This window comes from Aplosporella prunicola, assembly GCF_010093885.1.
Source record: "Aplosporella prunicola CBS 121167 unplaced genomic scaffold K452scaffold_23, whole genome shotgun sequence".
NCBI lineage: Eukaryota > Fungi > Ascomycota > Dothideomycetes > Botryosphaeriales > Aplosporellaceae > Aplosporella > Aplosporella prunicola.
The window spans coordinates 176,238-199,738 of record NW_022983551.1 but is presented as its reverse complement, the minus strand read 5'-3'; the positions used below and the strand labels follow the sequence as shown (position 1 = coordinate 199,738).

The 23,501-nt window shown below is 56.4% G+C and overlaps 11 protein-coding genes across 11 annotated transcripts; 8 read left to right on the top strand and 3 right to left on the bottom strand.

The window, feature by feature from the left end:
- Nucleotides 1–123: 123 nt before the first annotated feature.
- Nucleotides 124–2,632, bottom strand: K452DRAFT_256020 (uncharacterized protein). The gene is made up of 3 exons (XM_033538380.1): nt 2,180–2,632; nt 658–2,064; nt 124–597 (listed from the first exon to the last, which is right to left on the bottom strand). The coding sequence occupies exons 1-3, from the start codon at nt 2,502–2,504 to the stop codon at nt 398–400; spliced, it is 1,932 nt and encodes a 643-aa protein (XP_033394204.1). The 5' UTR covers nt 2,505–2,632; the 3' UTR covers nt 124–397.
- A 1,063-nt stretch (nt 2,633–3,695) lies between these two features.
- Nucleotides 3,696–5,379, top strand: K452DRAFT_256016 (uncharacterized protein). The gene is made up of 7 exons (XM_033538379.1): nt 3,696–3,799; nt 3,860–3,913; nt 3,970–4,199; nt 4,307–4,358; nt 4,418–4,484; nt 4,533–4,585; nt 4,647–5,379. The coding sequence occupies exons 1-7, from the start codon at nt 3,718–3,720 to the stop codon at nt 5,348–5,350; spliced, it is 1,242 nt and encodes a 413-aa protein (XP_033394203.1). The 5' UTR covers nt 3,696–3,717; the 3' UTR covers nt 5,351–5,379.
- A 491-nt stretch (nt 5,380–5,870) lies between these two features.
- Nucleotides 5,871–8,207, top strand: K452DRAFT_256012 (uncharacterized protein). The gene is made up of 2 exons (XM_033538378.1): nt 5,871–6,082; nt 6,219–8,207. Exons 1-2 carry the CDS (start codon nt 5,909–5,911, stop codon nt 7,857–7,859), a joined length of 1,815 nt encoding a protein of 604 aa, XP_033394202.1. The 5' UTR covers nt 5,871–5,908; the 3' UTR covers nt 7,860–8,207.
- Nucleotides 8,208–9,274: 1,067 nt separating this feature from the next.
- On the top strand, nt 9,275–11,147 carry K452DRAFT_276917 (uncharacterized protein). The gene is made up of 2 exons (XM_033539305.1): nt 9,275–9,725; nt 9,779–11,147. The coding sequence occupies exons 1-2, from the start codon at nt 9,333–9,335 to the stop codon at nt 11,069–11,071; spliced, it is 1,686 nt and encodes a 561-aa protein (XP_033394201.1). The 5' UTR covers nt 9,275–9,332; the 3' UTR covers nt 11,072–11,147.
- A 200-nt stretch (nt 11,148–11,347) lies between these two features.
- K452DRAFT_290631 (uncharacterized protein) lies at nt 11,348–12,986 on the bottom strand (the record flags this gene model as incomplete). Its single annotated transcript, XM_033541032.1, has 1 exon — nt 11,348–12,986. A coding segment is annotated over exon 1 (1,409 nt), but the record flags the coding sequence as incomplete, so codon positions are not given.
- Nucleotides 12,987–13,162: 176 nt separating this feature from the next.
- On the top strand, nt 13,163–15,562 carry K452DRAFT_301023 (uncharacterized protein; the record flags this gene model as incomplete). Its single annotated transcript, XM_033542395.1, has 1 exon — nt 13,163–15,562. The coding sequence occupies one exon, from the start codon at nt 13,163–13,165 to the stop codon at nt 15,560–15,562; it is 2,400 nt and encodes a 799-aa protein (XP_033394199.1).
- A 702-nt stretch (nt 15,563–16,264) lies between these two features.
- On the top strand, nt 16,265–17,821 carry K452DRAFT_234009 (uncharacterized protein; the record flags this gene model as incomplete). Its single annotated transcript, XM_033537347.1, has 4 exons — nt 16,265–16,382; nt 16,490–16,735; nt 16,789–17,672; nt 17,744–17,821. 4 exons carry the CDS (start codon nt 16,265–16,267, stop codon nt 17,819–17,821), a joined length of 1,326 nt encoding a protein of 441 aa, XP_033394198.1.
- Nucleotides 17,822–18,541: 720 nt separating this feature from the next.
- Nucleotides 18,542–20,129, bottom strand: K452DRAFT_234224 (uncharacterized protein; the record flags this gene model as incomplete). Its single annotated transcript, XM_033537356.1, has 2 exons — nt 18,542–19,141; nt 19,212–20,129. The coding sequence occupies 2 exons, from the start codon at nt 20,127–20,129 to the stop codon at nt 18,542–18,544; spliced, it is 1,518 nt and encodes a 505-aa protein (XP_033394197.1).
- A 558-nt stretch (nt 20,130–20,687) lies between these two features.
- On the top strand, nt 20,688–21,480 carry K452DRAFT_361163 (uncharacterized protein). The gene is made up of 3 exons (XM_033546400.1): nt 20,688–20,891; nt 20,952–21,067; nt 21,141–21,480. The coding sequence occupies exons 1-3, from the start codon at nt 20,771–20,773 to the stop codon at nt 21,333–21,335; spliced, it is 432 nt and encodes a 143-aa protein (XP_033394196.1). The 5' UTR covers nt 20,688–20,770; the 3' UTR covers nt 21,336–21,480.
- A 338-nt stretch (nt 21,481–21,818) lies between these two features.
- K452DRAFT_301019 (uncharacterized protein) lies at nt 21,819–22,081 on the top strand (the record flags this gene model as incomplete). The annotated part of the gene is made up of 2 exons (XM_033542394.1): nt 21,819–21,902; nt 21,959–22,081. The coding sequence occupies 2 exons, from the start codon at nt 21,819–21,821 to the stop codon at nt 22,079–22,081; spliced, it is 207 nt and encodes a 68-aa protein (XP_033394195.1).
- Nucleotides 22,082–22,108: 27 nt separating this feature from the next.
- Nucleotides 22,109–23,476, top strand: K452DRAFT_276901 (glycoside hydrolase family 71 protein). Its single transcript, XM_033539304.1, has one exon. It carries the CDS (start codon nt 22,157–22,159, stop codon nt 23,414–23,416), a length of 1,260 nt encoding a protein of 419 aa, XP_033394194.1. The 5' UTR covers nt 22,109–22,156; the 3' UTR covers nt 23,417–23,476.
- Nucleotides 23,477–23,501: the final 25 nt, after the last annotated feature.

Below are 23,501 nucleotides of genomic sequence, written 5' to 3'. Positions count from 1 at the left end.
CGCGAACCGAGATCCACCGCCTAGCGAGACAGGGGATGATATAAGCAGTCCCTGCAGAGTACTCCTTGCCTAGCTCCCAGCCGGAGCCCTAGGGTATGGGTGAAAAGGTCTTAGAGCACACATAGACTCAACATATCTTAACTAGGTATCTTCTTCTACTCCATACAATTATCACCATCTCGCTTCACGGTGACGAACGTTAGAAGCTTCACAATGACGGCTAGGACAAGGTTAACCGAATTTATACCACGAGACTTAGTAACTAACGAACCAGTTGTCCAAGAGTCCAGATTTGAGCAAACAAATTCAATGTTTGTTGCAGTCAGAACCAGGATTAATACCATTCAACTACATACCTTGAGAAGCTATGTTGGCCATGATTGGAGCCCGATGCCTCTCACCAGCGTTTGTACAAAATCTCACCACCATCTTCATGGCTCATACCAGCCTGACTTACACTGAGAATCCCTTCAGCCACCAGGTCCTCAACAAGCGAGAAAATCATCCCGTCGCACCCCTTCGCAGCCATGATATCCACCGAAACTGGGAGCGTTTCGGTATGGTTCGTGATCGTTGAGAAATAACTGAACTTTCCGACTACAAATAGCGAGTTAGTCAATTTGGAATGCTTACCCAACTAAAAAAGGGGAAACTTACCAGGCACAACCACATCTGGAGCCTCGCTAAAGACGCTAACTCTCGCTGGATTGAATCCCGTTGGAGCATCGGGGAGCTCCTCAAACAGGTTGCGATAATCAGGTTCAAATCCAGTAAATCCGGCCAAAGCATAGATTAACAGGCTATTGCTGCATGTCTCTGGGGTTGGAACGAGCACGTTGCTATTGAACCAGTCCATGAAGAGCGTCTTGTTTGCAATACCCTCCTCGATCGTCGCAGAGGAGTTATCACCCCATCCCCATCGTGCCAATGGTACTGGGTTGACGAAAGGAAGGCGCCCATCGTGTGCGGCGGCGTAGTCGGCATAGAACGGATCGCGGACCAGGCGGGTCTGTTCTTTGGCAATGAGGAGAGGATATGTAATGTTGAGTAACTCCGTTAATGGTGGAGCATCCGGCTTTGAGGCAGACCAGTCTGTGATGGGGTCGTAGGCAGTGGCATTCGCTTGCAGGAATCGTGTGATGTTTGAGAGAAAAGCGGCCAGAGCTGCGTCACCGTCGCTCTCGACTTTTTCCGGGAATCCCCATGTAAGGATGCTCGAGGGGTAAGACGAGGTTACGGTAATATTGGAGAGATACAGTGCCTTTGCCGCAGCTGTCCATAGTGCTGGGTCGCGCGTCAGGAACCCTGCCGTGTCAAGCTCAGGTGCCAAAGGCATGACGTTTGTCAGTGGTACCAGTCCATGGGAAGGCCTGTTTCCATACAGTCCTTGTACTTGGCTTGGAGACCTTATGCTACCGCCAGTGTCAGAGCCGATGGTTATATCGAGCCATGGGTATGCACCTTCTCCAGCGCCGGGGCCGGATGAAGAAGCCGCAGGTTGCTGGTAGCCATCTCCGCGTGGGTTAAAAGGCGCGTGGTAATCAACCCATTCCGCGGTCGCGGACTCACCGTTGGCGAACTGGCTTGTTTTCATTTTTCCAACCACAATAGCGCCAGCGTCGATTAGACGCTGCACAGCGACTGCGGTAGTATTCGCTGCTGGGTAGAAATGATACCACGCCCGGTTTCCGTTACTGGTTTTTAGACCGGCGACATCGAAGATATCCTTTACACCGAGACGAACGCCAGCAAGTGGTTTCTCCTCTGTCTTTGTGAAGTACAAACGGGATGGCACTGCGACAGCAAGTGATTGACCTTTCGTGTTGGCAGGAAGAACAGAAAATGAGCCATCGGGCTTTGAAATCGTTGTTTCAGTGAATGCTCCTTGTACGTCTGCGTACAACCTCCAGGCCTGGTGCAACTCTCCTGTGGAGGAGACGAAATACGGACCCTCTGGCAGAGCCTCGGAAGCTTCACATGCGGTAGTCGTGATAGAAGCGTTACCAAACTTGGGAGAAAAGTGTTGCTTTGGACCTAATGGGCCAGTGTACTGCACATATATACCTACCAATGAATAATATTAACGAAGCTGTACGGCGGTTGGAACAAGGGCAATGTGGCCTTCGACAATGTTGTTGGAGGGTAAGGCAGATAACCCGGAAACCAGACTTGGACTTACCTCTCAGAAAGCCAGATTGAAAGACATCATCCTCTTTTGTCCATTCAGCAGCAAGTGATGAGAACGCTTCACTACCGAAGCTCAGGTCATTCGTCTTGATAACAGTGATGGGCATAAAACCCGCAACAGCGGTACCGAAGAGATCTTTCTTTACGGGAATCGTCGCTACAGCTTCTGGAGTGATGTAGTACGGTACATCATTCAGATTGACAGTAAAGCCGGTAGAGGAGAAGGTAAAGGCTGAAGTGAGGCGTGTTACGCATAATGTGATGAGAGACAAGTAGTGGCCCCGCGAGAAGCCACTGAAGCGGAAAGCGAAGGCCATCTCACTCGGGAAGGGAGAGATCAAATTAAAGGGACTTGCGATATTAGAAATTAGGAAAACTCGTTGCTTTTATATTCAGAATAAAAGCTAGAAGCGGTGAGACAACGTTCTGACTGTGTTAATATCTTAGGGCGCAAGGTGACTGATTATCCACCAAACACCGAGAAAAGGAAACGGAGAGTTAGCCAATGAGCGGCCTCTTCGGAAGTTATAGCCTATCCGGATCGCTGTGGCGCTGTCATCGATCTTACTGTCAGCTGTCAAAACGGATTTCAACACAACAATGATTCGGCAATACCGAAGTGACCTCATCGCCGACCAAAGCCGAGGAAATAAGATGAGGCTCAGTCTCTTTATAAGCACATCAACACACATAGTTCCACGAGGTTTTATGCCGTTGTGTTAAAAAGTTTGTAGCCATCACTTGCGATGGACGGAGACCGGCAAATGGGTCGCTTCACCGGATCCTGTCGAGATGCCTATCTGGCCCCCTCGGACCCCGCTGTCAAGCGATAAGGAACCGAGGACAACGTCCCGATGACGTGGCGGTCAATAGAATGACAGAAAACCCATCGATCGAGGTGTTGTGGCAGTGTGAAAGGGTGGCTGTTGAGTGGAGTGAGGGGGTGCCTGGCACCCTACTCCGTAGGAGTAATACGCCCTACTCCGCAGGAGTAGCTACGAAATACCTGACGTGGCTGTGCAAGTCAATCGGCAGATGTTCGGGATATCAGGCGCTATGGCTGAATCGGGTAAATAGGCTCAAATGTTATGGGAAATGGGGAATTTGGCCTATTTTTGTTTTGATCTTCAGGAAGCCGCCAATAATATGTCGTATACTAGGCTTAAAGTGTTCCCGGACTGTTGTTGATGCGTGCCCTCTTGCCCTGGCTCACCACCTCCACGAAATACCGTACGGCGTACCCGAAGTGCTAACTGTGCAGTGACGCGGGCGTGCCAAACATTGGATTACAACAGCTTCAGAATGAATAGTATGATTAAAAGTTTACCCCCGGGCGCAGCTAGAGGCATACAATCGCATAGTGGTGACAAAGTTTGAGCATATGAATTTGGAATGGTGTGGGGGAAATTGCGCCAGGGAGTTTTGCGCCACGGCGTGCCGTGTAGTCGCAAGTCGCGTCTTCCGACGCGATCGAACCTAGGTACCAACTTCACCCTCAACGCGCCATGCAGCAACCTTCACGTCGGAGCAATGGCTGAATCACATGGACCTCCTCGTTACCTTTCGATCACAGGACAACCTCTTGACCTGGGTATCGATGGCGGCTTTCTAGGTATTAGCAGCAGCTTCCGACGACGCCCTACCTTTACGTCAGCAGCTAATCCACATGTAGGCAACTGCTCGTCTATCAGCTCCTTCGAGAGGCTGAACGCAGCAGGTGAAGGCAGTACGGCCGTCTGACGTCCCCAGTACCGAGAAGGAGTTTATTCTTACCTTGTCTAGCCTACGGCATCGTATCGCGCGCCCGCGACAAACGCAACGGAGCCATTGTAGCCCTCAAGCAGGTCCGGATCCTCGACGAAGAACGGCACTATGGCATACCTATCACGGCCATGCGAGAAATCTCGATCCTCCGCTCTCTGAAACACCCAAATGTTATCAATGTACTCGATGTCGCTGTGGATGACATGGTGCTGGAAGATGTCCATATGGTCATGGAATTCTGCGAGCAGGTTGGTAGTCCTGGCTGAGGCAGATATTTAGAAAAGACTTTGATATCATATGTACTGGCTTATCTTCCTCTGCCGAGAGGCAGGGGTTTTGCCAGGTTATGTTATAGGATTTGGCTCGCTTGATTGACGTATACAAAATGGAATTCACTCTGGCCGAGGGTAAGTTGCCTAGGAAGTCTTAAAGTATGTGCTATGCGCAGGGACTAACGAGGCTCTAGTCAAGTGCATCGCGAAGCAGTTGCTCGAGGGCCTCGAGTATCTACATCGCAGCAGCATTATTCATAGGTACATTTGGCCAAGTTTGTTCTATAACCATCATCTGACCGATTATAGGGATGTCAAGCTGGAAAACCTCCTGCTTACAAGAGACGGCACGCTCAAGATAGGTGAGTTGAGGCATTATCTGTCCTGTCACGGCTAGGACGCAATGTTAACGGGTGACTGCAGCTGACTTCGGGTTGGCACGGGAGTACGCCGCCCGGCCAATGTCTCCATGCGTCGTAACCATTTGGTACCGAGCCCCTGAGCTGCTACTCGGAACTGAAAATTACACGCCGTCCGTTGATCTCTGGTCGACAGGTCTGATCATTGGAGAACTGATTCTCGGCACGGCGGTGTTGCCCGGCAACTCGTCAGTATATCAGCTGTCACTGATTGTGAAACTTCTCGGCAGCCCGCTCCCTGAAGACATCCAAGCGTTCTCTGCAATGGGTTGCCCGAATTTGATCAAGTGGGAAACGGAACACATGCCTCATGGGCGTGTGGACAATCTCGAACGCAAATTCGTCGACGCAACGTGGGACACAATGCTCTTCCTCAGCGGGTTGTTGCAGTGGAATCCTGGAGCGAGATGGACTGCTACAGAGGCATTGGGTAAGTCGAAGAGCGAAATCGCTGCGGACGCCGAGGCTTGGTGGAAGAAGAGTCCTGGGGCAGCCGACAAAGCTTCATTTGCAGCATCGGTCGATCGCAAGATCAAACACGTGGACGACGGCGATGCAACACGGAGACAGTCAAGCGAGGAAGGCGAGGGGGCGAAGAGGAAGCTCGAAGAAAACAACGACGACTATGGCGGCTATGTCTTCGATTTCGGGGAGGGCGAGCCGGCGACGAAGCTACCGCCAAGAAAGCGGAGGAGCTTGAGGAGATAAGGGACGGGCACTAGCTAAGCTTCACGGACGCTTGCGTGCAAGTGAGCAATTAATCGTCATTTGCTGTGCGATGTACCTTGCTTCGTGTCATTCGTTGCTCGGCAGCACGCGACGGTGCTCGCGACAACCGTGCCTGGCGGGGAAACGAATCAGAAGGCGACGGTAGGTAGCGCCTGCGCCCCAAGCTCCCCATTCCCTAACATCGACCTCCCTCATCGAGAGGCTCATGACGCCGAGCCGCGCCCAATGCGACCCGATCCATGTAAGGCCGGCCTATCGTCCGATCAGGAAGCTCGACATGGAGCCCCATCATGTACACTCACTAACCTCGGCCCACCGCCCCATGCGCCAAGCTGCCGTTAAGTCTGCTGTTTGGTGACTGTATGCATGTTAGCCGACGACCCCGACTTATAAGGGCACACGTGGCCGCCCTTTCCACCGCGCCCATCCCGCTGTTCTTCTCTCGTTTGGTACCGTCCGTTCTCTTCGTGTGGACCTTCGTTCATTCAGCTTGAGTTTGGAAGGTCTTTCGTTGGATTCTTTCCCTCACTTTCAATCATGCGCGCCGCTACCCTCGTTGCGGGGCTGCTGTCTCTGGCTGGCGCCGTCAATGGCTTGAGCTTCGCGAACCTCGAGCGTCTGGAGGAACTGCGTGCTGTCCCGAAGGATTGGCACCAGGTCGGCTCACCCGAGGCGGATCAGAAGTTGCGTTTCATGATCGCTGTCAAGCAGGTATGATAAGCCCTTCGCCCTACCCAAAGCTGTCATACAGCAACAGCGGGGTAGATGCAACCCGCAGTTGCTTGTTTCGAACTTGTTTTGCGCAATTGTTTGTTGTTTATTTTTGGTACTAATGCGTCTTTTGCAGCCCGCGAACGAGGCGATCTTTGAGCAGACACTGCTTGACATCTCCACCCCGAGCCACCCGAACTATGGAAAGCACATGAAGCGCGATGAGCTCAAGGCCTTGCTCCGTCCTCGTGCTGATGTCACCGAGGCCATCCTCGACTGGCTTCAGTCTTCTGGCATCAAGGACGAGAACATTGAGAATGATGGCGAGTGGATCAACTTTGATGCAACCGTTTCCCAGGCCGAGAAGATGATGGACACCAAGTTCAACACCTATCGCAGCCAGATCCGCAAGAACATCCAGAAAGTTCGGACCCTGCGTTACTCCGTGCCTGCCGAGATCAAGGAGCACATTAAGATGATCCAGCCCACAACTCGTTTCGCTCAGATCAGGCCCGAGAGGAGCCAGGTCCTTGACAAGCAACTCCTCAGCGAGGCGCAGCTTCAGCTCAACACCACCTCTTGCAACTCTACTATTACTCCGACCTGTCTCAGGGATCTCTACAACATCAAGGGCTTCACGCCCAAGGTCAATGGCTCTTCTTTCATGGCCGTGAATGGATTCCTCGAGGAATACGCTCGCTACGATGATCTGCAGCAGTTTGAGGAGAAGTACGCTCCCTGGGCTGCCGCCAAGAGCTTCAATTTCGGCTCGATCAACGGCTCGCAGTTCCCTCAGGAAACCGCCGACGACAGTATCGAGGCCAACCTGGACATCCAATACACGGTGCCGCTCGTGGCCCCACTGGATGTGACCTACTACTACACTTCTGGACGCGGCCCGCTGGTTCCAGACCTTGACCAACCCGGCGAGTCGTCCAACGAGCCGTACCTTGAGTTCTTCACGGAGCTGCTCAAGAAGCCCGACTCGGAGCTGCCCCACACGCTGACGACCTCATACGGCGAGGACGAGCAGAGCGTGCCGCGTCCGTACGCCGAGAGCGTGTGTAGTTTGATCGGGCAGCTCGGCGCGCGCGGCGTCTCGGTGCTCTTCTCTTCTGGTGACACAGGCCCAGGTTCCGCGTGCCAGACCAACGACGGCAAGAACACGACGCGCTTCCTGCCCATCTTCCCGGCCGCATGCCCGTACGTTACCTCCGTTGGCGGAACTTTCCACGTCGAGCCCGAGGAGGCGGTCGACTTCTCGTCTGGCGGCTTCTCCGACATCTGGCCCCGCCCTGACTGGCAGGATGCGGCTGTGTCGAAGTACCTCGGCATTCTCGGCGACCGCTGGGACGGACTTTACAACCCCGAAGGCCGTGGCTTCCCGGACGTCGCGGCGCAGGGCTACAACTTCCACGTCGTCGACAAGGGCAGGGAAACCCTCGTTGGCGGCACCTCCGCCTCCTCGCCCGCTTTCGCGTCGATTGTCGCACTGCTCAACGCCGCCCGCATCGAGAAGGGTCTTCCTGTCCTGGGATGGCTGAACCCGTGGCTGTACAGCGGCTCGGCCGCCCAGGGCTTGACGGATATTGTTGACGGTGGCTCCACCGGCTGCACGGGCACTGACATGTACTCCGGCCTGGATGCGCCGTATGTGCCGTACGCGGGCTGGAATGCCACGGAGGGCTGGGACCCGGTTACGGGCTTGGGCACGCCGAAGTTCGATGTCCTGCTGCAGGAGGTCTCGAAGACGAGGACTGGCTACTTCCATGCTTGAGTGAGAGGCGGTGCAGGATGAGCGCTGTGATGGTGCTGGTTGCCTGTAGATAGGACTGCCTAGTTTCCTTACTCTTACGTCTCTACGAATGCAGCTACGATAATAACGCCTACACTCTTGACTCTTTGCTTGCGTGAATTGCATATTCGATATCTACGAACTCCAGGTAATGACCCAGCATCACATCACCAAAAAGACAAAAACAAAAAAGCACGCGCCACACACACGGCCGCCGCCGCCCACCGCCAGCCGGGCAACGGGTGTTGCCCCCCGTTGGCACCATCCGAAAAAAAGGCGTCTTTTTCGTATAAAACGGCGTCAACTCGTTACGAAACAACTACCTACAGGGTGCTGGTAGTTGATTCGTACCCCTGGGACGCCCTTCTCCGTAGGTCGGTAGCTAATTCATCGAATTTTAGCACCTGGCTGGTATTTATAGGCGGGATTTAGCACTCTAATATCCAGTAGCAGACGCAGGTTGTCTATCACGGATCGAGTCAGTACTGACGCAACAACGATAGCGAAATTTATACGAAAAAGACGCCTTTTTTTCGGGTGTAGTTAACGGGGGGCAACACAACGGGCGGCCGTTGGGCGGCCCGCGCGCCCCACCCACGAGCTTGCCTCGACCTCAGCGCATCAATTATTTGCGCGCAAAACCACGCAGGCACGCCAGCCGCCAGCGCGACCCCGGTCCCTGATGCCATGCCGTTGTTCCCCACCATCAGGCGAGCAATGGAAGCGAGTGCAGCATACATACGTGAAGAAGCCAAGGCCTGCAGTAACTGCCAGCTTATCGCCCGTTGCCCGGAGATAAAACAAGCTGTGCCCACTGCTTGCACGGCTCGCTACGGAGTACGCTAGTCGCTACGCTCGCAGGGGCACGTGCGTACCTGCGTGCCTGCGCCGCCGCGGCCGCCGCTACCCCGCGACAGGCAGGTGGCCGAGCTGATCGGCTGCTGGCTGGACTGCTTATCGGCGCAGGGGCCGGGGCGCGGCGCGCGAGGGGGGTTGGGTTGGGCGGTGGGCGGCGGGCGTATCTCGTGATGCGATTAGGTAGGTATCTGGTCCATAGGTCGTACGGTATGTGACGGTGAAGGCGGGCGAGGCGAGGCGGGAGAGGCGGGAGAGGCGGGGCATTGTTTCGGCGCATGTTGGATACGGGAATAGGAGGGGGTTTTTGCGGAATTGAATTGGAATCTGCGCGGATTTGCGGTGGTGACGGGATGGCTGCATAAGGTTGCATGCCGATTGTTGATAGGCATGTCTGGCTTCCGTGTTTCCTACTTGCCTCTTTGAGCGTGGCACTTACGCACCAACCTCCTCTCCGCGCCGCGCAGTACAAAATGCGCGCGCGCGCCCGCTCATGCGCCGTGTCGCTGTCTGGCGTCGTCGTGCTGCTGCTGTTGCCGTAGCGTCTCTCTCTCCCTCTCTCTCATTCCTCACCTTTCCTCGCTACATCATCAACGCACCATGCGCGCCACCACCGCCGCGCTGACGCTCGCGTGCGCCCTCGCCGCCACCGTCGTCGAGGCTCGCAGCCCAGCGCACGTCTTGGGACCCAACAGGAAGCTACCCGAGGTGCCGCGTCCGCGGAGAGGCGACACGGCCAACTTCCGCAAGGCCGTTGACCAGAGCCAGAACGCAAGGAGGGGCGTGAGCGACTTTATTGTGCCGCAGAATGCCAACACTACGAAGTTCGCTGTCGATGGGACCGCTATCCCAGAAGTCGACTTCGACGTTGGCGAGTCTTATGCTGGCTTGCTGCCCATTTCTGACAAGGCCAATGAGACGAGCGAGCTTTACTTCTGGTACTTCCCGTCGTCGAACCCTGAGGCCACGGACGAGATCACCATTTGGCTGAACGTAAGCAAGAGGCTCTCTTCAGGGCGCAGCATGTTGCTAACACAATGAACTAGGGCGGTCCCGGCTGTTCGTCCCTGGAGGGATTCCTGCAAGAGAACGGCCCCGTTCTGTGGCAGTACGGCACCTACAAGCCGATCCAGAACCCGTGGACGTGGGTCAACCTGACCAACATGGTGTGGGTTGAGCAGCCCGTGGGCACCGGCTTCTCGCAGGGCGACCCGACCGCCTCGAGCGAAGAAGAGGTGGCTGAGCAGTTCCTGGGCTTCTTCAAGAACTTTGTCGACACCTTCGCCCTGCACGGCCGCAAGGTGTACATCACCGGCGAAAGCTACGCCGGCCTGTACGTGCCGTACATTGCCGACGCCATGCTGAACACCGAGGACAAGGAGTACTACAACCTCAACTCGATCATGATTTACGACCCCAGCGTCAGCTACGACGTCCTGCTGCAGCAGATCCCCGCCGTGCCCTTCGTCGACACGTGGGCCGGCCTCTTCAACCTCAACGACACGTTCATGGAGGACATCCACGAGCGTGCCGACAAGTGCGGCTACACGGACTTCCTGGAAAAGAACCTCGTCTTCCCGCCGACGGGCCCGCTGCCCACGCCGCCCAATGTCGACAACAACGATCCCTCGTGCGACGTGTGGGACGCGATCTACTCGGCCGTGAGCCTGACGAATCCGTGCTTCGACATGTACCAAGTCGCCACGACCTGCCCGGTGCTGTGGGATGTGCTCGGGTTCCCTGGCTCCTTCGATTACCTCCCCGAGGGCGGAAGCATCTACTTCAACCGCACCGATGTGCAAAAGGCCATCAACGCGCCAGTGCAAGAATGGGCGGAATGCAGCAACGGCGTGCTAGACCGGGACACGTCTGCCCCATCCGGCCTCTCCGTCCTGCCGGGCGTGATCGAGCGCGCCGAGCGCACCGTCATCGCGCACGGCGCGCTCGACTTCATCCTCCTGGTCAATGGCACCTTGCTCACGATCCAGAACATGACATGGAACGGGGCGCAAGGGTTCCAGGAAAGGCCGGCCCAGCCCTTCTACGTGCCCTACCACTCCGACACGAGCAAGAGCACCCTCGCCGCCAGCGGCGTAATGGGCACCACGCACACGGAGCGCGGCCTCACGTGGGTCGAGGTCGCCCTCAGCGGCCACATGATCCCCCAGTACCAGCCCAGCGCGGCGTTCCGCCAGCTCGAGTTCTTGCTCGGCAGGATCGAGTCACTGAGTGTCGAGTCGGGGTTTACGACTGAGACGGGCGCGTATGGCAATGCTGATGGTGCGGCGAAAAATGCGACGAATAAGGCGGCCAGGAGGAGGGCTGGCTTGGAGTGGTAGGTTGGTTGTGGTGGGTCGTGTGTGGACTGTATATATGTAGCTAGTGCTTGGATGAATAATGACGGTGATGGCAACCTCTTTTCTATGCACTTGCTGTGCTTCTATGCCTGTGTACTGAGAGTGCGGTTTCCCCTTTACCTTTGCACCCTAGCTTGAAGCCAGCTCTTGAGATTCTCTCGTGCGTTCATGCTTGTGTGAATATACCACGCCGCGCCTTTTACGAAAGGAGAACGGCTTCCTGCATGAAAGAAGTTGTTCGTAGAGGGAGGTCTGCTAGGGGTGGAGAAGAGTTAAAGGTGGGAGCGTCTGAGCAGCGAAAGTATACAGACAGACAAGCAAACATTAATGCATAGACAGCAGTAACGGATATAGTAGGTAGGTAAATAGCAAATAAACACGAAAGAAGGGGGTAGTACGGTAACCTCCTCCATTGCTTTTTTTTTTTTCTTCCTCCTTCCCCCCCTTAAAACGAACCACCTAACTAATCAAACGTGATCTTCTTTCCCCTCGCCTCGACAATCGCGCCCGACGACCTCGGCGCGCTCGCCAGCGCCGCTCCGGGCGCGATCGTCCGCGCGTCGACCTTCTTGCGCTCGTACGGCTGGCGTCTGGGGCGCGGCGCGGGCGCGGAACCGACTTCGGTGATGGCGTCGGCCTCGCCGCCGTTGTTGTCGTTGCCGTGGCTTCCCCGTCCCTTCGAGTCCTTGCCGTATCGCTTCTTGTAGCGTGTTTGCGCGTCCTCGGCGAACTCGGCGCGCAGCGCCCGCCCGCCTAGCCGGTTCACGAACCACTTGCGCAGTTTTTCCTTCTTGGGCTTTTTGGCTTTCTTGGGTTTGCTGGTGGCGGCGGCGTCGGCGTCGGGCATGTCTTCGTCGTCGTCGTTTTCTTCCTCCTCTTCCTCGTCCGAGGAGTCGTCGTCCCGCTCAACGGGGATGCGCACGAAGCCCGCGACGGCGGCGGCAGCGGCATCGAGCGTCTCGAACGTCACCCACGCGTAGCCCTTGCACTTGCCGGAATCCTGGAACGTGGCCATGTGCAGGTCGGCGACGGGGCCGCACTTGGCGTAGTGCTCGAGCAGGTCCTCCTTTGTAACGTCGAAGGCCAGGTTGCCGACGAAGACGCGGCGGCTGGGCTCCTTGCCGCCGCTCGCCTGCACCGCCAGCGCCTTGGTCGCGTCCTTTTCCTTCTCGGCCGGGTCTTTTTGCGGCCGCCCCGCGAAGCTGTGCGCGTCTTTGATTAGGACGCGGCGGCCGCCCATCAGCGTCTCGCTCGCGCCAATGGCTGCTTGCACGGCTTCCGCGTCGGAGAAGTCGACGTATGCGAAGCCTTTGTTCGTCGGCTTGATGCGCATCGTTGCCACCGAGGCCTTGTCCGGCGCCGGCATGTGCACGCGCGTGATTTGCTCGTCCGTCAGCGAGGCGTGCTCGCAGATGAAGGTGCGCAGGCTCTCCTTGGTCGCGGTCCAGGGCAGGTTGCCAATCCAGATGCCGTGGATGGACTTTTCGGCGGGCTTTGCGGCGCCGGCCTTGGTGGCGGTGCCATCGGCGGCGGCGGCGTCGTTGTCGTTGTTGTTGTCGGTGATGCCGGCTTTGGCTGCCGCGTCGGGCTTGTTGACTACCTTGCCCTTCTTGGCTCGGCGCAGCTCTTTCTTGGACAGCGGCTCGGGCGCGTTGACGTCGACTTCGAGCTCATCTTCCGGCGCGACAATGCGCTTGCGCTTGCGCGACGCGGGTTCTGGCGAGGACGCGACGTCTGATGCGGGTGCGGGTTCGCTGACGGATTCGGGTTCGGAGACGGGCTCGACGGCGGCGGCGGTCTTGGAGGACTTCTTCTTCTCCTTCCGCTCCTTCTTCTCGCTCTTATCCTTCTTCTCCTTGATCTTTGTGCTGGCCATTTTGTGAAAGCGTGGATATATGCAAAAAAAGTAAAGCGTACAGAGAGCGCACACTCGAGAGGGATTGGAAATTTCCTGGGCGACCCGCAGTTCAGCCGGCGCGGGCGAGAATGTCACGAATGCAAATGGATGTTAAATCGCTAACCTGACGCAATTCTCGACGAACCAATTATCTCCCGACCGCGGCCAGCCAGCTCATGCAGCGCGCCCAAGAAGAAGAAGAAGAGGACGACTCGCGCACTGCGACCGTAGGGCGCAAGCGGCCAAGAGACCAAGGCGCCGCCCCGTCCCCGCGCTCGTCGCCCGCCGCCTCGCAACAGAGGCTGGGCTCCGAGTCGCCTCCATCTGAGCCGCGCGACACGCCCTCGCCCAACTCGCACCTGCTGCGCCCTGACCGCTCCCCCGACCCCCACCCCGACGCTTTCCCCCACATGGCCGACGGCAAGCAGGCGCACGCCAAGGCGGCAGAGCTCAGCGGCGCCCAGGCCTCGCTGGAGGAAGCCTCGCAGCCCGCCGCCGACAAGCCTCGGAGGCAGAGTCTCAGCGCTAACGATGACTTCATTGCGTTCGGCGACATTGGGGAAGAGGGCGAGGGCGAGGCGTCGACCGACGGCTCTGGGGACAGGAATGGCGACGCAAATGCTGCTGCCGCAGCGCTGGGCAATAGCAAGAGGAAAAAGAAGAGGAACAGGAACAAAGATAAGGACAAGGACAAGCCAAAGACAATCAGCTTGTCCGCGACGCAAAAGACCAAGATTCTGGGCTACGAAAAAGACCTTGCCGAAGAGTTCTTGCAGACTGAGCTGGACACGCTGTGGTCCGAGGCGCAAAACAAGCCCAAGGACTGCCATGTGGCGTTAGTGCGCATGCAGATTCCCCAACGTGCTGGGAAGAAGGGCACACATAACCTTGTGCCAAAAGATCAGCTCAGAAAAAGCTTCTACAATTGGGCTGGCACACATGTGCACACGGATCTAGTAGGCCTCTTTGAGGACCAGGCGGGCGAAGGCTCGCCCGAGATCAACATGCTGCTTTTGTTCAAGAGCCCGGAAGGCGCGTCGGAAGTGCACCAAAAAATTGCCTCCTCCCCTCCTGTTTTCACCATCACTGAGGATGGGAGCACCAAGAACATTGACATTGCTGTAAGCGTGTCCGGAGAGGACGCAGCAAGGGAGCTGATGTACAAGGGGGATAGCAGCGGCAGAATCGCCGTTCGTGCTTTCGCCTCGGGCAAGGCAGATGTTGTGCAGTCCTTAATTCTTAATGGTAGTCTGAAGATTGGAGACTACCCAGGGCTTCAAAACGAAAGGAAGAGAAAGAAGATCAACGACATAAAAGAGCCGAAAAATGCCACCGCCCAAGGATCCGCAGAGTCTTCCGCAGCCTCTGAGGGGCAACAGCAAGGGGCATCAGGAGCACAAACGCCCGCAAGTGCGCTCTCTGGCACCGCCGCTTCGACAAGTGGTGCTCAGAACGGGGAGCAAGCTTCCGCGGATGAGGTCATAGACCTCACTGGGGGCGAAGAAGGCGAGTTACTTGGCCAAGCCGGCCAGATGCTGCGCACTCAAATGGCGGATCTGTCATCGGAAGAGCGTGAGCTCCAGACTCGCTACTTTGGCGCTTTGAAGGACAGTGATTCAGTTCACTGCTTGACTTGCGGATTGCTTGAACACATGTCCGAGGTCTGCCCTTCGAGGATATGCAAGCACTGTCGGGCCGTCGACGTGCACACCTCAGGTGCATGCCCGACGATGAGCAAGTGCACGAAGTGCCGTGAGCGAGGCCATCAGAAGAAAAACTGCCCTTCCAAGCTTGCGCGATCCAGCGCGGACGGCTTCGTCTGCGATTTGTGCAAGGAAAAAGGCCATATCGAGGAGGAATGCGCTCTCTTGTGGCGCACATTCATCCCAGAGAAGGTCCCCAACATCCACAAGGTAGCCATGCTAACCGTCACATGCTACCAATGCGCCTCAGACAGACACTGGGGCGACGACTGCCCTATGCGCCCGCGTAGGGCGTACTTCAACACCGACACCTTCTCCGCCAAGCAAGCCAATAAATACCTGATCGACCCGCAGGCGGCGGCACAAGAGCGCAACGCCGGGGGCATCTCGATCAAGGGGCGCGCCGAGAACAACGTCATCAACCTAGACAGCGACGACGAAGATGACGCCGACATGGCCAACTTCTATGGCCGGAAAGCGCCCGCCCACGGTCCAGTGCGCGGCAGCATCCGCATCAACGCGAGCGGTGGGCGTGGTGGCAACGGCGGTGGCAACGGAGCGGCCCGCGGCCGGCCGTCTGGCAACAACGCGCCGCCCATGGGCCGCTACGAGACGCGCAGGCCTCGCTCACGCTCCCGCTCCCCCATGCCGCATGGCGGTGGTGGTGGCTACGGCTACCGCCAGCGTGACGACGGCGGCGGACCGAAGTCGAAGCAGTCGGGCCGTGGCTGGCAGCCTCCACTACCGAATGAGCCGCTGCCGCCTATGCCGGGTGGACGGCGTGGGGGTGGTGGCGGCGGCAGAGGCCGTGGCGGTGGGCGCGGCGGGAATGGAGGCGGACGCGGCGGCAGGGGTCGTGGGCGTGGCAGGTGATAGAAGGGTTGGGTGGTAGTGGACGGGGCAATGCCTAGCTATCTCAAAACAAGCAGGTTCAGTATACCACCTGCAGGAAAAAGAAATAGGGCCGGATAACTGGCCCAGCTTACTCCACGTGATACACGACTATAAAAGTATGTATTACTTGAAGTTTATGCCTTGGTGTCTTTCTAGATACCTTTATACCCTAGCACCTTTTCAACCTTTATATTCCTACCCGTCATCCACTGACCTGATGGTAGCTTCTTGTAGCTGCCTGATGATTGTTCGGCGGGTATAGTGGAGCTTCCATACTTAATATGTGGTTGACAGACGGGCAAAATAAGCAAAAGCGTGGAAGCAAGGGCGAGGCAAGCCTTGTGCTAGCATGACGTACGGGGGCGCAGGCGATACATCCGGGGCAAGGCGAAACATATGTCTCGACTCAAGGCTCGCCGCTTCCCTGTTGTCTGCAGATCGCGCGCGCGGGCCAAGCGACGTCGGGTGGGTGGGAAGGTGCGTCATGCCATCGTAGGACAGATGGATGCATGAACGGAAGTCACGCTTGAGGCTATAAGTACCGGTTGCTCTTCTTCTTCTTCTTCCTCTTCCTCTTCATCCAACTCTCCCTCTGTCTTCTTTGCTACAGCACACCTTTACCATCAACTTGCTTCACCTGTACTATTGTTCCATTTCACTGCTGCATTCCAATACCTCAACATGTCTGGAAACACTGTCCTCAGCAGCTCGTTCTTGACCCCTACTCGTGTCGAGCGCGTCCACAACCCTTCTTATCAACGTTCGGGGTTGAAGTCGTACGTCTACGCTATACGGAAGTGTAAGTCCATCCTGGTGCCTTATCTTCGCCTCTCTGGGAGAAAGATGAGCACTTGGAGAACGACGGTTCTTATGCATGTCATTGTTCAGCTCGCTGACGCATGCCAGACAACATCGGCCCTACCATGGACGGCCCATATTTCTGTTGCAACAAAGTTCACCAGCAAGGAAAACACGGCGTTGGCCGCCACATCGGCGGACGCGCACTCGTACAGCAACATGTGCTTCAGAAGCGTGTCGACGCCCAGAACAACGCGGGAGAGGTCACGGTTGAAGACCAGCAGAACGATTCCGAGTATCTTTGCCGCGTGACCGTCGGCACTCCTGGCCAGACTTTCCTGCTCGACCCTGACAGTGAGTCCCTGAATTGCTTTCTTTTCCCTTGATTACGACTAATGCATCTGCAGCCGGAAGTGCCGACCTGTGGATCCCTTCCAACAAACTGCCATTTAATGCGCGTACGCATGGACACACCTACTTTGATCCCAGCAAGTCAAGCACCTACAAGCAGACGAAAAGCACCTGGCGTATCCAGTATGGAGACCAGTCCAGCGCATCTGGCATTGTTGGCACCGATAATGTCAAGATCGGTGGCATAACTATCAAGAATCAGGCCGTTGAGCTCGCCACCCAGCTCTCCTCACAGTTCGTGACCGGCGTCACTGACGGACTCCTGGGTCTCGCATGGGGCAACATCAACACTGTCCAGCCGCACCCTGTTGCTACCCCTGTCGAGAACATGATCACACAAGACGACATCCCCAAGGGCAGCGAGCTGTTCACAGCCCATCTTGGCAGCTGGCGTGACAAGAACGAACCTGATCAGGGCAAGAGCTTCTACACGTTTGGCTACATTGACCAAGACGTGCTGAAGGCTTCGGGCGTGGACCCTTACTACGTTCCCATTGACAACTCTCAGGGCTTCTGGCAGTTCAATTCGGCCTCTGCGACCATCAACGGCACGACCATCCAGCGCAGCGGTAACACGGCTATTGCTGACACCGGCACCACTTTGGCCCTTGTCGATGACGACACAGTGGTGGCCATTTACAGTGCCATCCCCGGCTCTCGGTACGACTCGTCCAACCAGGGCTTTATCTTCCCGACCAACACCCTGGTGAATCAGCTTCCTGATGTAACCTTCGCCGTCGGCGACAAGCAATTCACAGTCCAGAAGGAAGACCTTGCGTTTGCCAATGCTGGCAACGGCATGGTGTATGGTGGCATCCAGAGTCGCGGCGATTTGCCGTTTGACATTTTGGGTGACACGTTCCTCAAGGGCATCTACGCGGTAAGTCGCCGTGCTTTCATCCCGTCACGTCATACTGCTGGAGGCTGTGCTAACAGGACCTTTTGCTTTAGATATTCGACATGGGTAACAAGCGTTTCGGTGCCGTGCCACGTGTGGAAACCGAGCAGAACCTTGCGGCCCCACAGTGATAGAGGGTTGGTTCGAAGGTCCATACCTTACTGCATGTGGCTTTGCGGGTGTTTGGGTGTCGTTGGGCAGGTTCCGGGTAGCACAGCAGACGACATACACGACTGGATGAATTAATGAGGGCATGGGCACTTAGATAGCAAACATGGATTCCTGAACAAACCTTTCCGATTCTTGGTGCATTTGGGCTTTGTGTGTGTGTGTGTAGTAGGCGGCATCTACTTAGAGGTAAAGATGCTGGAAACATGAGGTTGGAAGGGAGGTGAAGTGATTGAATATCGCCCGAACGTCTTTCCATGCTTGCCTATACTTCGAGAAGACTATGACAAGATTGCTCCTACTTTTCTACTTACATTTCTCACCATCATAGTAACTCATATTTTCTAGATACTCTCGTACATTGGGTATTGATACCTTTTACCTTAGTCAAGTAACGTCCCTCACTGGCAAGACTCACTTACACACTGGTTTGCAAGCATATTCAAAAGAATGAGGATGGGTAGGATATTTATTTTATGATTTTTTGGCTTGGTCATGTTTAGTGTCCGCGCGCAACTCCTGAATCCCAAACTCCAACCAAACCAAACCAACCTGGACGCCGCGGCTTAAAGAACGAAGAACAGAATCCGGCCTCCCACGCTAGAACGCACAAACGACAGCCTCGCCGCTACTCCTACCTAGGAAAACAAACGTACATGGGCGTGTGTAGACGAGGTGTGGTGCTACGCCCTTCCTTTGCCCTTGCCCGAAGACTTCAGCCTTGCCTCGTCGTCGTTGTCCTCACTGTCGCCGCTCAGATCCGTTACGAACCCATCATCGCTCCTCTCTCTGCCCTTGGCTACGGCGTCCCACTCGCCATCGCCATCGCCCTCAGCCTCAGCATCCCTCATCTGAGCATCGCGTTCCCCTTCGCCCTCTCCCTCTCCCTCGCCCTCGCCCTCGCCCCCTCCTTCTCCCCCTTCCCTCGCAGGCGCGTCCTCCTTAAACTCTTGCACCGCGCCCTTGACCGCCCCGCCAGGCCCGCTGTCATCGACGCCGCGCCACGCGGGCGGGCCCCAGCCCGCGTCCGAGTCGGCGCCGCTCGCCGTCTCGCCCCGCACCGCCATGTCGCGGATGTCGCTCCAGTACTCGAGCTTGCGGCACTCGGCGTCGGCAGCGCGCAGCGCTTGCAGCAGGTGGTCGTGGTGGTCCTCGTGCTGCTGCTGGTTCTCGGACGAGGCCGCTGCTGCGGCTTGCGAGGCGCGGTCGAAGCGCTGGAGCAGCAGCGAGAGTAGGTTGCGTCGCGAGTTTTGGAAGACGAGGAGCGACATTATGGCGGGCATCTGGGGATGTGTGTTAGTGTGTTGTTGCTTTTGTTTTTTCTGGGGTTGGTGGGGTGATTGGTGTACATACCTGCTCGGCGAGATAGAAGATCTCGTCGCCGCCTTGGTCGAGGAAGCGTCGCACCGCGACTATCTTCTCCCGGTCGACAGTTGCTTTCTTGAGGTGGGCCATGAGCGTGGGCACGTTGGGAATGTCTTCCTCAATCTCCTCGCCCTCTTCGTGTAGCTGGAAGCGTGCGCTAGGCCATCCGCGGGTCTGGCTGCTGCTCCGGCTCTTGGTCTTCGGCGCGTGGATGGTGAAGTAGTCGCCATTGAGCATGTGTGCATCGCTCATGCGCTTCGGATCCAGATTCTGTCCCTCCGTGCCGTAGATGCTATGCTTGCGGACGCGCTTGCGCAGCCACCGCCGCCGCCGCACGAAGGAATGGAACCAGGGGTGTGTGCCGTGCCAGGCCACGCTGCGCTGGAACGAGAAAGAGTATTCCCAGCCCTCTTCATCGACATCGTACGACATGTCGACGTACCATGACTGCCACGCCCATTCCCAACTTGGGTCCGGCACCGACGCGTTTGTGATATTGACGGGGCTCGGCTTGTGCTTGCCATTCTCCCAGGGCGCCGGGTCGAAGTTGAGCAGCGACTTGGACGAGAAGAGCGGGATGCCGAAGAAGAACGAGCCGCGCTGGTTCTCGTAAAGCACGTCGACGACCGCGTCTTCGTCCTTGGCCTGTTTGATGGCTTTCCGCGAGTTCAGCAGCCCTCTGACGCGCCGTCTCCCGTGCTCGACCTTGGACTTGGCGCGCGTGATGCGGCTCTCTGACCCGCTGCTCGCCTCGGGGTTGTCGTCCCATTCGCCTATGTGCACACGGGCACCCTTCGAATCGACCTGGACGCGGTCACCCGCCGTACTGGCTTCGCCGCCGTCCGGCTCGAATCGCTCTTGCTGCCACTTGGCGTACTTCTGCCTTGCCAGCCCTCGCTTCGCCATTTCCTCCCTCAATGATTCCCGCGTGCGTCGCTTCGTAGGCTGAGAGGGCTGCGCGGAAGCGGGAGAGGCTGTGCCGGACGAGGAAGGGGGGCTCGGCGGCGGGGCGTCGTCGTCGGCCGTGTTGTCGAGGAGTTGGATCTGGTGAGCGATTTTGGCGGCGTCGGGGTCGGCATCATCGCGGCCAGAGTGGCTCAGGCCCGGGATAGACATGATTGAAGGAGAAATATGGTCGTGAGAAGACGTTGTTCACGTTTCACGGTCGGGGAGCGCGGACGATATAAAAAAAAGGTATTAATGTGCTGTCTCTGCTGGCGGGTGGGGAAAAAACATGTGTCAGGCTCAAGGGGCCACACGAGATGGGGAAAGGCTACAATATTGACATGATGGACAGTGGGAAGAAGCTGCGATGAGCAGGTAATCTTAGGTGGCGCTAGTTAGAAGAGCGAGTTCGCAACGAGAGAGAGAGCTTGGTCGGCGCGTGTGTGGCTTGAGGCGCCGCAAGCGTCATTGAGTGGAAGCTGCGACCGACGTCATCACCTGCAAGGCCGACGGCACACCCTCTTTAAACCGCCGCCAAGGTACTTCCTCGTACACTACTCTCTCAATCAATCAATCCTCCATTTCCTCCGAGACATCACACAATGGCTTCCCGCGGTGCATCCCGTCCCCTCGTCTTTGGTGGCCTTGCCGCCGCCGGTGGTGTCGGCTACTACCTCTACCAAGCTGGTGGCAGCCCCAAGCTCGCCGAGAAGGAGTTTGAGCGTAAGCATGCTCCCCCGCACTCACTTTGCCACGCCCATGCCGTACCTGACACGTCTCCAGATGATGCTGCCAAACTTTCGTCCAAGTTCAAGGGCGAGCTGCCCGGCAAGGAGAAGGAGGCAAAGACTGGCGCAAAGGTCTACGCCGAAGAGGCCGGCCAGAAGTTCGATGACGCGGTGAGTGATGACGCCAAATATGTGATTGCGACGGCGGGTAGCACGATTGCTGACATTGTTCGGAACTGCATAGATCGCTCAGGCCAAGGCTACTACCAATCAAGTAGACGCGAAGCTGGAGGCGTACCGCGCTCAGGCTGACAAGAAGATTGGCGAGTACCAGAAAGAGGTGGGCAAGGACTTCCACAAGGCCGTCGACCAGTTTGACAAGACGGTCGAGGAGAAGGCGGCGCAATCCAAGAGCTGGCTGTCGGGCTGGTTCAAGTAAAGGAAGCGCGCAATTGAACGACGACTACGCAGTTACGCAAGTGATGGGAAAATGCTTGTTGGAGCAGTGGGTTCTATTTTTGTAATCGATAGCCCGTCAAGTTTTTACTAATAACATTCTGTTCAATGACCATGGATCTTCAGGCTAATGTCGTGTGTCGAGTAAAGTGCATTTCTTGTCTGAAGATGGGCGCGATGGTGATCTAACGGCTTGAACGGGAGCCTTGGCCGGCTGGTGCAACAGCGCCGCCGCGGGGGAATGTGGCGGCCATGTGAGAGTGGGCGGAGGCGGCCAACCCTGCTCCTGCGTTCGTTTGTGGAAGCAGCCACCCGCGATGCTTTCGAGTCACCCTTCCTGCCTTTCATAACTAACACTCACACTTATATATATTCACCTCCTTCCCCCGCTGCCATAATCCTCCCCCACTCTCCACCTTTCTCTCTCCCTCTCCCTCTCTGTCTCCATAGGTTACAGCAACCTACGATGAAGTACATCTTAGCCTGTTTCATGGCCGCTGGCCTTATGGCCTCAATTGCCTCGGCCCGTTCCGTTCTCGCCAACTTCCATGTACGGCTTTGCTTGCTCCTTTGCCCTACCGACGACTCACTGACACTCTTTTGCAGATGGCCAATGCCGAGACCTACACTCCCGAGACCTGGAAGTCCGACATTGATGCTGCGATATCCATGGGAATCCAAGGATTTGGCAAGCTTACCTTTTCTCTTGCTTTCCCTCGAGAAAACTGACGCGCGACTTTAGTTCTCCAAGTTGTTCCTCCGGACTGTCTCCAGACTGAAGACCGTCACTGGCAGTTTGATCAGATGCACGATGCTGCCAATGTAGTCGAAGAACGCCAGACCAAGGACTTCCAGCTTGCGCTATCTTTCGACATGTCCTATGCCTTCCGTACTGAGAATTGCCCGACTAACAAGGCCTGGGATGTCGCCACGATGACATACATAGTCAAGGAACAAGACAAGCGCAGCTCGTCTTACCGCTGGAACTCCAGTGTTCTAATTATGACCCACGAAGGCGGCCTCTACGGTGGTGGATTCTTCAAGCAGCTCGCGGACGAACTTGCTGAATACGATATTGACCCTACCTTTGCACCATATGTCAGTTCCTACTCCGTCGCCGCCAGCAAGAGCAGCGACCCAGATACCTCTGCTCAGCGTTTCTTCAGCGATTACTCTGACCCCACTGTTTCTGGCTACTTCAACGGTCTTGCTTGGCCCAACAATGTTCGAGAGAACATAACTTGCTTTGTTGATACAGCTTTCAAGGACGCTATCGAGGAATCTGCTCACAAAGGCCCCTTTATTATGGGCGTTTCTCCTTGGCAGTACGAGAATCTCAACACGCCCAACCCTGCTGGTAGTTGGGTTCAATACTCCGACACTCTCTATAGCCACCGCTGGAATCAGGCCATCACGGACGTTCAGCCTGACATCGTTAATATCCTCAGCTGGAACGATTACATTGCTTCCACTTATCTCCGCGAGGTCCCCGAGAAGACTGGACCTGGATCCGTCGACCTTGGCGAGCAAGGCAATTATGTCTATGGCATGAATCACACGGCTTGGGGTGCGATGACCAAATACTTCAGCAAGGGTTACATGACCGACAACAACAAGCCCGAGATCACTGACAATGATCTGATCTACTGGTATCGTACTCATCGCAAGGACGCTACTTGTAAAGGCGGCAGAGCTTCTGCTAGCACGCCCGTTCGCAACTCCGACTTCGTCAATGACTCGGTCTTCATTTGGGCCAAAATTCGCTCTGCTGTCACTGTCGAAGTCTACTTCGGAACTGACCCCAAGTCCCGGTCCGAGCGTCCTGGTACGCCCCGCGTTACCTTCGACACTACCGGTCAAACCGAACCCTTTCTCCTGGAGCTGCCTTTCCCCGATGATTTCCCTGCCAATTCCAGCGACAAGTTGTATCCCCAGGTCGTTGTGAACCCCGATCGTATCGCCTATTCCAAATATGACAGTGTCCCCATCACCGGCGAGTGTGATTGGGAGAACTTCAATGCTGTCGTGCAGAGTCTGGGTTCTGATTTCAACGATTTGTTTTAGAGTGACGGACGGCATGGTATTGCCGAGATTATTTCCAAAAGCACAAAATGGGGCTCGGGGTGAAAATCATTGTAAAAGTAGATAG